Consider the following 11,316-nt stretch of genomic DNA (forward strand, 5'->3'; position numbering starts at 1 on the left):
CCCTTAAATCCAATTTCTCTGGAGTTAGTTATTTAGACATCACTGGTATGATTAATAAAAACAGAAGTGGAATTGACAATGGCTAGATTAAAATGCCGAGCCCAACCATCAGAAGCTTGGAATTGGAGGAGATGTATTGACAGAAGTGTGCCAAGGGTTCAGGCACTGTTGCTTTTAATGCCATTATTTCAGTATCATACATGTTCCGGCAGAACATTCACCTCCTAAACCTTACCACTGAAATAAGCTTAAAACTTTATTATTTTATTTTATTTTATTTTATTTTATTTTATTTCATTTCATTTCATTTCATTTCATTTTTTTCTAAACTGTGAGCTGATTGTGGATGGGTCATTTTCTCTTTTCTTCTATTGTTTTTGGCTAGCCAACTGTATGTACTTCATTTATAGTGAGGTGGATTTTCCCTGATTTTTAAAGCAGGCACAGCCTGCAGAGAGCTTAAATGGATCTGTGAGACTTTCTAGATGTGACCCATCAGTGGACTTTGGAAATACAGCTTCCAGTCTCCTGGGAATTTGTGTTTTTCATTTAGCTTTGGTCAAAATGAGACCAAGTGCTTTATTTTTTTATTACATTCAGTTAATTTTGAATTTAATTAATCTGATCAGATTCTTTTAATATAGAACCTATTCTGTCAAAACATTTCTAATCAGCTTTAATAGAAATGACAAAATCTGTTTTTCTCAAAATTTATGGTTATCATCAACAACCTTCAGCTCTGTACAAGCTTTATAGTCCTGACAGTCCCAAAATCCATGGGAGAAAACAGAGAAAACAATAGAAACATTGGAGAGAAGTCAGTGAGATCAACCTTCAGGTCAGCTGAAGAGGCCCCAGATGAGCACAGGTCTCCCAGCCCCTGGTCTGGGGCCAGAGCTGTCTCTAATAAGCAGTGTAGACATCCCCTTTATTAATGTCAACGATATTTACCTACTTAAAGCTGTGACCACAACTAAAGAGTCACACTGAGGCTCCCTTGAAAATCCAGGTTATTTTATAATTAGCATAGCATATAGACACACTGGACAAGGCAATGTCAGCAACAGATTTAATTCAGCAGCTAAGCCTTGGCAGGCAGGGTACATCTTAAACACTCTGAAGCTGTTGATTTAGTTCCTGTTAACTTTAGCATGGAAGAAGCTGACCACACGTTTGTTTCACAGTATGGCTGTATCCCCAGCCGGTTCTTCTCATTCTTGGAGATAAATATATTTGCTATTTTTAGTTTTCCTTTTTAATAGTTTTTTTAATCAATATGTAAATAAACCACAAATAATGTATCCAGTCAGTACATAGGGATCCCATGTTAAAACTATTATATCTCTTAAGGTCTCTAACAAAAATAAGTAGGTGCAAAATTTAAACAACCACAGAGCAATCAGGATATGCAGTGACACAAAAATAATACCACTAAAATAAAATTAATTTGGACTGGATATGCCTGACATGAACATGCCATACTAGAAGACAAAAAATTCTGCTCTCCTCTTCCTTTTTTATCATTACAGTGGCTGGCTCACACTTTGGGAAAGACCCAAGACTATTTCACCTTTCTGTCTGTTAGAATTAGAGGAGAGAGTTTTGGCAGCAAATTAATATCCATCAGTGATTTTTGAAGTTTATTAAGATATTAAATATTATGAAATGATGGGAGAGCAATTTTGAAGTAAAAATAACTCAGATTGGTTTGATAGCAAAGCAGTAAAGTATTTGTTTAAATGGTAAAGAAATAACTGTTGGCTTGAAACGTGGACTCAGTCTGTTTGCAACATTTATGTATCATATCACCTATTCATAAAATACTTATCAAAATATGCATGAAATGTTTTGGAAGAAGCTTCCTCTTTAATAATTTTATAGCTTGACTTCCATCGTTTGAAGATGAAATTGTGGTCTTTGAGGATAGCTTAGTTTAACTTTTATTTCCTTTCTAGACAAGAACTCAGCCTAACATTTGTTTTTATTTCCTTTCCATCCAATATTCATACGCATAGAGAATGTTTCTCAATGCAAACATGGAGCACTGGCATTTACACCAGTGTGAGCTCAGGGGTGTTAAAGCAGCAAAGACAAAGCTGCCTGAGCACGTCCCAGGTGAGCAAACGGAATAATTTATTGTAATATACTTAATTATTTTCCTTAAATTATATGGTAGGCTAAAAAAGCTTCTTTATTCTTCTAATAGATTTGTTGATGATTGAGCACTACTAAAAATGGCTAGATTTAAATTTGGATTATACTCAAATAAGTGAGATATTAAAAAACCCAGATAAGAAAGGCTGCAGCATTTTGTGTTTGATGAATTTGTCAGTTGTGTAATAGGATGAGGCAACATAAAAAAAAAAAAGTTACAGAAAGTATATTTTCATGTTTAAAATAGTTGAAAAACAAGGACCAATATGTATGTCCTAAACACCTGCAACTACCACTGGCTGTTTTCTTTATTTGTTTGTGGACTATTTTGAAGTTCCCTTGTAAAACAATTTGTTCAGTTCTCATTTTACATTCTGGCAGACTAGAATAAACTTGTGACCCATCTTGGTATGGGTATTGCTGATACAGATTTTCAATTTCTGTTTTTTATGCTCACTTAGAATTGTATTGACAAAGTAAAGGTTTCTGGCCAAGTATCGATTGGATTTGGAGGCATGAGAGATGACTATTAAAAACAGTGAAATTTTTTTTGTCAGAAGTGCCTCAAAAGCTTTAAAGTTAAATTTACATTCAAAGTGAACATGAACTGGAAGTATGAAATTAATCATCAAATAAATCAACTTTAGGTAATATATTAAACTTTATAAACTACTAATCAAAAGATCAAGGTGAAATCTTTCTTCCCCCAGTGACAAAGTTCACTGAGGTCTGTGGAGGATTTCTGACTTACATGCAGATGAAACTAAAACTCCTCTCCAAAGCTCTGTTGGAAAGACAATTAAATGCGCTAGACAGTGATCTAATAGCATATTTCACACGTAAGAGCCTGCATAAAGAAATGTTTATATTCCTGGATATAAGAAAACTAAGCTCCCTGGCTATGCAATTTGATTATAGAAGCCTGAAATACAGTTTAAGAAGCTGGAAGAAAAGCAATCTTTGTTTTTTCTTTATTAATGCTATTTCTACTTGTAGATTAAAATCAACTGCCCTGTCTCTGAAGCCCAGAGCTGGGTCATGCTCTGCTTGACATTGCTGCGTGGAGATACCTGCAGTAGATCTGGAAGTGGATATGATCAGGCTTGCTGGTGCTGATGTGATGCTGCATCTAGCCTTCCTACCTAATCCAAGAAAAAATAGAGTATTTAACCCTGGATGTACACAGCTTCTGGCACCACATCACTTGGTCTGCTTGGTGACAGAGGGAGTTCCTGAAGAAAGCTCTATTTCCACTGGTGAGCTTTCCATAGTAAGGGCTTCTAAGATGGGATTTAGTTATCTTTGTAAAGGTGACACAGAAACAGAGAGACAGAAAGATTCCAGTATCGATGTGGAGTGCCCCTGCCCCAGGAAATGGGGATTCTACCTAGACAGACAGCATGGGGCAAGGGGTGTGACTTAAAGAAGATTCTGCCCCTCCACCCTGCAGGGCTTGCCCCTGCAAGCCCGGGAAAAGACACTCTACCCTACTTTGTCAGATAATGAATGGCCCAGAATGTTCTTTTCCCGTACCCTCATTGGTTTAAATTGTACTGCAGTGTCCCCGCCTTTGTTATTCCCATTGGTTGTTCTCCTTGACCCACCCCCTTTGCAGTCCCCTGCTTCTCTCGCTATTGGATCCCGACCCTAAACTCCACCCCTACCCTGACATATAAAGCCCATGACTACCCTCATCTTTCCCTTGGTCCCTGGCTCAATAAAGGATCCTGGATTTTGCTAAACCAAGACCTATGCTGTTGTCATCCTTTCCTGTTCGTCGTCAGTGGCTGCCTGAGGTCCGAGACTCTGGGGCCCGGGGGAGTTGTGGTGCCCGTCACTGTGGTGGAACCTAACATATCTAGGCCTGCCCCTTGTCCTAAAAGCAGATTGTGGATTCCCAAGCTTTTACTAATCAAGGTGTTTACCAAGAGACTTCACAGCATTCCTGGCCAGTTTATTACTTATTGCACATCATCTGAAAACAACTTCAAAGGTACAGAAGGTAAATTAAAGGTCTGCTAAGAAATCTCGGACAGGAGCCTTAGGGAAACCACAATCTGCTCTAACACTTAGTGAACACTGTTTATGTAAATTCTTGAAATCCATATATATTATGTGTGTGATGTATATATAATAAACCAGCAACATGCAAAGGACCATTACCTGGTATTGCAGACCACTTAACCACCAGACCTAGCCTTGAGCTCTCTATTAGTTTCAGTCGACAAACACAAATCCCAGCCCTGGGGAACTACCTCCTGCACTGAGTGCAACTTCCCAGAGCAGACCCATCAACAGAACAGCAGGTGGGTAGTGCTTAGGGTTTCAAACAGGAAGAAAGCTTTTCTAAGATTTTACTGGAATTGAAGGAAGAAAAAGAGAATTTTAAACTTATTTGTGGGCAACTCTCTGTGGGTAAAAGAGGGTTGGCAGTAAAAGCAGGAAGACTGATTTTATGGGAGTCAAGCAATACAGAGGGCTGATGGCATGGGCTGGAATGGAATCCCTCACGACTGGGATCAGAGCATACTCAGGTTGACTCTTCTAAAAGCCAGGGTCGTTGTCCCCTGCAGCATGCTCAGAATGCCCTTGAACTCCACAATATTGTGCTGCTGCACCTGCAGGACAGGGACCTTTGCAGCCTCAGCTCGTTCCTCTGTGTCCGTGCACAAAACACAGCGTGGAAGGGAACGGCAGCAGGGCCCTGCGTGTCCCAGGACTCAGGGTTTGTGCTACTTCAGCTCCACAGAGACGTGGGTAAAGTGAAGAAATCAAACTGTTTAATAGGGGAAGGCAAAGCGAAGGGGTGAGCTGGGAGGGAAAAAAGGGGATGGGCAGGGGCCAAGGGCTGGAGGGAGGGAGCTGCCAACAAGGAGAGAGATGCAGGAGCTGCTGGAGCTTCCAACAGGTTCAGCTAGGACCAGCATCAGCTGGAGCTGGAGCTGGAGCTGGTCCCCTCTGCTCTGCAGGTGGTCCCATCTTCAATGGGAACTGGAGGTCGCCGAAGGACACCGGTTCCACTGATCCAGCAGACGAAGTTGAGCAGATCTTCTGTCAAAGGTCTGCTGGACAACCTGGCTCATTAAGGAGGGGCTCTCATCTTCCCGGAGGGCTTGAAGGGCTGGGAGAGAGAGGAAGAGAGCCACGGTCAGAGGCCGGGTTGTGGGAGTCCAAGGAAAGCCTCCTGGCCAGCTCTTGCCATGGCAGGAGGGAGCGGGAGCCAAGGGCATCGGCCGGAAGGTGCTGGCCACGGCTCCGCCGTGTCCCTGCGAGCTGTCCGTGCTGTGCTCCGCCCTCGGGCCCTCGGCCGCACGGGGAGCCGAGCCCCCCGCAGCCCGGGCAGGGATTGGAGCTCCGTGCCCGGCATTTGCAGCTGCCACGCGGCTGCCCTCCCTCACTCACCCTCGCTGAGCACCTGGAGCTCCTCCTTCTGCCCCATCATGAGCACCCCGGCGACCCCTGCCAACACAGAGCGTGTCGCGGCACCAGGCGGCACGGCTGCCCCGCACGGGCGCTGCCAGCCCTCGGCCACACGGCCTCGTCCCCCGGCGGGGCTCAGCCCGGGCCCCCGCCGCATCCCGGCGCCCGAGGGCACGGCTGCGGGAGGGCGGCGGGAGCCCCGAGGGGAGGCGGGGCTGCAGCGGGCCGGGCCCGGCCCCCGCTGCGGGGGCAGCGGGCGGGCAGAGAGGCAGGGAGGGACGGCGGGCCCGTGGCTCACCGATGAACCTGACGGCCGCCTCTCGCAGGCACCTCTGTGGGCTCTGCAGGCACGGCAGGGCCCAGCGCACGTGTTCGGCCGCTCGGCTCTCGTCCTCCAGCAGCTGCGGAGAGCGCCAGCAGGGAAGGCTCGGCGCGGGCTCTGCCCCTCGGCCGGGCGCTCCCCGCGTCCAGCACCGGCCTGCCCGGCCCGCACAGCCCCGAGGCCGGGCCGGGACTCCGTGGGCACCCGGCTCGGCGCCGGAGGAGCCCGGACAAGAGCCCGCGGGCCCAGGGAAGGGAGCAGCGTGTGGGGCGCAGGCCGGCGCCCCTGGGTGTAGCGCCGAGCAGGGGGCCGGCTGCCACCCCAGACACGGAGCACCGCGGGCAGGGGGCTTCTCCAGGCCGTGGCTGGGGCTTCCAGGCCGTCCTTACCAGGCACTCGGCGAACTTCATCCGCTGCTCCTTCATCAGCAGCTCCTCGAGATCGCTCCTCCTCAGGAACCGTGCCGCACAAAGCAGTGTTTGGCGAGATGCCTGGAGAGCAGCAGAGCCGCAGGTGGCACCGGAGCCCGGGGCCCGGGACCCGCGTCCCTGTGCCAAGGCCAGGGGGAGGCTGGAGGCCGCGAGGTGCCAGGGCAGGAGGCAGCCGAGCCCCCTGCCAGGGATGCAGCAGCAGCAGCAGCAGCGTCACACAAAACCTCACCTTCGCCACGCGCCAGTTCTCGTCATGCCAGCGCAAGAAGAGAGGGAGCAGGCTCTGGCTCACGATTCTCGTGAGAGGCTTTTTCCCCTCTTCCATGACCTGCTCCATCACCTTGCCGAAGAGCTGAACGGCAAGCAGCTGCACGTGGCTGTTGTCCTGGAGGAAAGGAGAAGACCTCAGCACCAGCAGCTACTCCAGGCCTACCGGGGCAAAGGCCCAAAACCGCACACGGCACAAAGTTTGTGGACAGCGTCCAGTGCCCGTGGCTGGGGGCACAGAGCCTTACGTTCTCAAAGTGTGGCAGGAGTGGCTCAGACAGCTTTTGGGCGGCGGCACTGGGTATCTTGAGGCCTTTCTCCTGGAGCATATGCAGGAGCACCGAGAGGGTCATCGCGACCATCTCTCCGTCGGGGTCAGCCAGCTGCTCCACCAGGTGTTGATACAGGCCGCGTATTCCTGCGCTCTGTGTGCAAGACAAGGCTGTGCTGTGAAGCCGTGAACCGCTGCAGCACCAAGAGCGCCCTGGCCCTGCAGCCCCACCCAGCTGCTGCGGGGCCCAGAGGCCAAAGGCCTGTCCGAGGTCGTCGGGCAGCCGAAGCGGGAGGCAGGAGAGCTGGGAGCAGCTGCCTCAGCTCCTGAAGCCCAGCCAAGCCCAAGGGGCTGCGTTCCACAGCCGCACGCTGCCAGCGCGGCTTCAGCCACTGCCCCCTGTCTCACCATCGAGGGCTCCTTGCTGAGCACCACGAGGCCTCTGAGCTCCAGGCGCAGCCTGTCCCTGCACTCGCTTGGCAGGTGCCTGGACATGACCATCATGGCACTTTCACCGTGTTTGCTCAAGTCCAGACACTCCAGGACCTGAAAGGCACAGGGCAGTGACAGGGGACGTGGCCGGCAGGAGCCCGGAAGCGCACAGGGCCGGTCACAGGCAGCAGCACCGAGCGTGGGCACCGTCCCAGGCGGCTGCAGCTCCGAGAGGCCAGAGAGCTGGGAGGCAGCTCAGCGAGGCAGCGCTGGCCCTCAGGCTCACCTCCACAAAGAATGCCAGGGCAGGCAGATCCCAGCGTGGCTTCCTCCCGATGAGCAGGCTGAGCAGGTGCAAGGCAATGCGGGAACACAAGGGGGTCAAGCCACGGCGCATCTCCCTGGCAGGGGGAAAAAGGCAGCAAGGCCATGAGCTGGGTGGGCAAACTCTCCCAGGACTGAGTCACAGAGGTCCGATCTTTTCCCAGCACCCCGTGAGGGGACACGGGCCCTTTGGGAGGCGGCTGCTCCTGGACACCCTCATCTCCCAGCCTTTTCCAGTCTGCTTGGCCGTCCCTCGGTGACAAGGCTCTCTCACAACCACGGGGACTGGGCAGTGCAGCCCAGGCACAGGGCACAAATGCTGGCAGTGGCTGGGAGAAGGGGGACTCACCTGGCCAGCAGACCCGCTGCATAGTGCTGGGTGTCGGCACAGAGCAGCGTGTCCCAGACCCGCTTGCGCTCCAGAGCCACCAGCTCCTTCTGCCCGCGCAGTTGGCAGAGCAGAGCCTTCATGGTCTGCACTGCAAACCTGTGTGCCGAGCAAAGGCCAGGTCACGCTGGGAGCCCTGGCCCTGGCCACAAGGGCATGGGAGAGACAGGACAACTGAGACCTGCTGGGGTTGGTGGGAAGGCGGTGTTCCTCCTGGCACACTCTCCAGAAGTTCTCAACGTCCTCTGGTATCTGCTGTGTGGTGCTGAAAATTTGGAAGAGCAGAGCCACGAAGAGATGAGCGGAATGAAGGACGATTGCCTCGTGCCACTCGGGCTCATGAGCAATCACCCACAGCACCACAGTTGCCTGCAAAAGACAAAGCGCTCTGAGGCAGCGCTCACTGCCGAGGTGTCCCTGTGCAGGGAGCGAGGGGAGAGGCAGGGGGAGCGCCCGGCCTGCTGCCCCTGAGCCTGCCCCCAGCCCAGCTTTGAGCCCAGCGCCTGAGGCAGGGAGCTGCAGGGCAGGGAGAGCATGGGGAGCTGCTGGAAAGGTGTCCTGGAGGGCGAGCAAAGGCCAGCTCCAGAAACTCACAGCCAGGGAAAAGACAGCCTTGTTGTCCACAATGGAGAAGAGCATGCAGTGCAGTGGCCTGTTCTCCATCACGGAGAGCAGTTCTGGAAGCACCTTCTCCACTGCGGGTTCTGACGAGCCGATGGCTCTCCACATCAGTGCGGCAGCTCTGTGGGACAAGAGCTGTGCATCAGTACCGTGCCCTGTGCAGCTGCACAGTGGGGCCGGGTGACAGAGTCCCGGTGCCCTGAGGACCAGGCAGGGAGCATGGCAGCAGGCTGAGGAAACAGAGGGGCCCCAAGGGCCCGGAGCTCTCTGTCTGTCCAGCAGAGCCCGCTGGACAGGCTGTACAGGGCGATGGGCCCTGCAGGCCAGTGAGCGCCGAGCTCACGAGGCACTTGTGTCCCGTACCCGTCGCACGATGGGGCACAGCGCAGGAGGCTCGTCACCACATGGGCAGGGTGTTCTTCAGCCAGCGTCAGAATCTCCGTTTGCAGCCCGGCATCCACAGAGACACAGGACACGAGTCTCTGGTGAATGTCCCTCACCATGGCTGGCACCTGGAGGAGACATGGGCAAGATTTGGAGTGCTTTCCATGGAAGCAACTTTCCCAGCTTCCCCCGAGAAGGGCTTGCCTTCCCTCCGCACTGTGCTGCCTTCAAAGGCTGAGGGAGGCCCAGTGGATGTGGCTTGAGGGGCCACACGATCCTGGCAGGCCTTCAGCCCTGGCCCCAGGCTGGGTACCTGCTACGGAGAAGAAACACCCTTCTCCTGGAGAAAATCCACACCCGGTGGAGCGGGTGTGGCATCGGTCTTGGAGATGCCGTGTGTGTGTGTGTGGGTGTTTGTGGTGGCCATGCCTTCAGTCAGGGCCATGTCAGCCTTCACCCTGCCCTCAGCCATTACCTGGGCAGAGTTGGCTGCGCGCTCAGCAGACGCTGTGCTGGCATCAGGCTTTGCCTGTAGCTTGGTCAGCCTGGAGTCGGGCTGGGCTGAGCCCTTGGTCGGAGCGGCGCTGCTCTTCCTACGCCGAATGCGCAGGAACCCCCGCAACGTCTGCAGCAGAAGGAAGGGCGGGAAGAGAGGGACGCTGCATGCAACGCTCCAAGCGCAGAGCTCGGCCGAGCAGGCCCGGCCCGGGTGGGGATGGCCACAGGTACCTGCAGTGCTCTGCGGAAGCGGCCACGGGTGGGTTCCTGCTCCTGTGTCCGGCCCTTCCCTGCATCTGGCAAAGGGCAAGCACAGCCAGAGCTGAGGGGCTGCGGGAGAGGCCGGAGAACACGGCCCAGCCCTGCGCTCCGCGGGCAGGGACAGCCCCGGACACCCAGGGGACAGAGCACGGTCCCTGTTCTGTGGGCATCTCCTCAGGGGCTGGGGCATGGGGCCAAGCTGGCTGCAGGCCCCAGCCCTGCGGCCCAACCCTGCCACTCACCATCCTGCAGCGGCTGCAGCTGCTCCGGCTCTTCAGGCTGCTGTGCCGGGGCTGCTGCTGGGCCGTTCTTCTTTTTGCCCCGAAGCACCTTGAACAGGCTGAACCCTCTGCCCGCCATCCTGCTGTCTGGCCTCGAGGGCACCTTCCAGACAGATGCCTCGGGCAAGTCAAGCAGTGCCGCAGTCGTGCCTTCAAGGCACCTGCGACACAGAAGCCTCAGGAGAGCTACAGGACAACGAGTCCTGCACTCTGGTCCCGAGGGGTCCTGCCACAATGACAGGACGCTCCTCGTGAACGACTGAGGCCACCAAGTCCCACGGCCTGGCTACGAGGGCACCGGCCGCAGGGATGGGAGATGCCTCGGAAAGCTCCGAGGCACCAAGGCCCGCGGTCTGGCCGCAAGGCCAGCCGCAGGAGCAACGCCTCGGAAAGGCTCCGGGTCAGCAACGAACGAGCTGGCTGTGCGAGGGCTCCCGCACAGCACCGCTCTCTCCCGTCCTGTCCCGTCGCGAGCACCGAGCGCTCTGGCGTGGCCGCGTTGCCGCCAGCACCTTTGTGAGCGCGTGTCACAAAGGGTTGCTTGGACACCCCGTCCCATTCCGTTCCACGGTGACCGTACCGCCCCGTGTCACCAAGGGCCCTTGGAAACGCTGCCACGTGCCCTGGGGCCGCCCCTATCCCACCCAAAGTGCCCCAGGTTGGAAGGAATCCACTGCCCCAAGTGTATAAGACAACCTGGGACACACCAAGAGCGCCCAAGTGCTCAGGGAAGGACTCTGCACGGTGCCTGGCCCACATGGCCCAGCTCAGGGCTAGCCCTGGAGCAGATCCTTCTTACAACCCTGCATACTCCTTTGCTTTTAGGCACACCCGAAGCTCACCGTTAGGCCACGCTGGCCTCTGGTTCTGCCCTCTTCCCGTGTCTGTGTAGGAACGGAGCATTGCTGTGCTTGGAGGAAGCTCTTTGTGAAAACTTCCAACCCTGCAAGCTCCTTTGCCCTCCGTGGATGCTCGCCATGGAATCCCTCACGACTGGGATCAGAGCATACTCAGGTTGGCTCTTCTAAAAGCCAGGGTCCTTGTCCCCTGCAGCGTGCTCAGAATGCCCTTGAACTCCACGATATTGAACTCCACGATATTGTGCTGCTGCACCTGCAGGACAGGGACCTTTGCAGCCTCAGCTCGTTCCTCTGTGTCCGTGCACAAAACACAGCGTGGAAGGGAACGGCAGCAGGGCCCTGCGTGTCCCAGGACTCAGGGTTTGTGCTACTTCAGCTCCACAGAGACGTGGGTAAAGTGAA

General features: G+C 53.9%; 1 protein-coding gene across 1 annotated transcript; it reads right to left on the reverse strand.

Moving 5' to 3' along the window:
- Positions 1-5,125: 5,125 nt before the first annotated feature.
- LOC148183874 (maestro heat-like repeat-containing protein family member 7) lies at positions 5,126-10,133 on the reverse strand. The gene is made up of 15 exons (XM_088058970.1): positions 10,016-10,133; positions 9,744-9,808; positions 9,490-9,639; positions 8,994-9,142; positions 8,604-8,751; positions 8,191-8,378; positions 7,971-8,108; positions 7,584-7,698; positions 7,097-7,411; positions 6,843-7,019; positions 6,557-6,712; positions 6,286-6,387; positions 5,873-5,975; positions 5,557-5,613; positions 5,126-5,275 (listed from the first exon to the last, which is right to left on the reverse strand). Exons 1-15 carry the CDS (start codon positions 10,131-10,133, stop codon positions 5,136-5,138), a joined length of 2,121 nt encoding a protein of 706 aa, XP_087915096.1. The 3' UTR covers positions 5,126-5,135.
- Positions 10,134-11,316: the final 1,183 nt, after the last annotated feature.

Source organism: Pseudopodoces humilis, chromosome 8 (genome assembly GCF_049639895.1).
Source record: "Pseudopodoces humilis isolate 2021_Gansu_Grassland_sample_001 chromosome 8, ASM4963989v1, whole genome shotgun sequence".
Classification (NCBI taxonomy): domain Eukaryota; kingdom Metazoa; phylum Chordata; class Aves; order Passeriformes; family Paridae; genus Pseudopodoces; species Pseudopodoces humilis.

What these genes read in the sequence shown, in the direction of transcription:
- LOC148183874 (XM_088058970.1), bottom strand. Translation starts at nt 10,133, where the DNA reads ATGGCGGGCAGAGGGTTCAGCCTGTTCAAGGTGCTTCGGGGCAAAAAG. An exon ending in TCCTGCCACACTTTGAGAAC is followed by an intron (nt 6,713 to 6,842) that starts GTAAGGCTCTGT and finishes CCTTTCCTCCAG; the next exon opens with GACAACAGCCACGTGCAGCT. An exon ending in AGAACTGGCGCGTGGCGAAG is followed by an intron (nt 6,388 to 6,556) that starts GTGAGGTTTTGT and finishes GCTGCTCTCCAG; the next exon opens with GCATCTCGCCAAACACTGCT.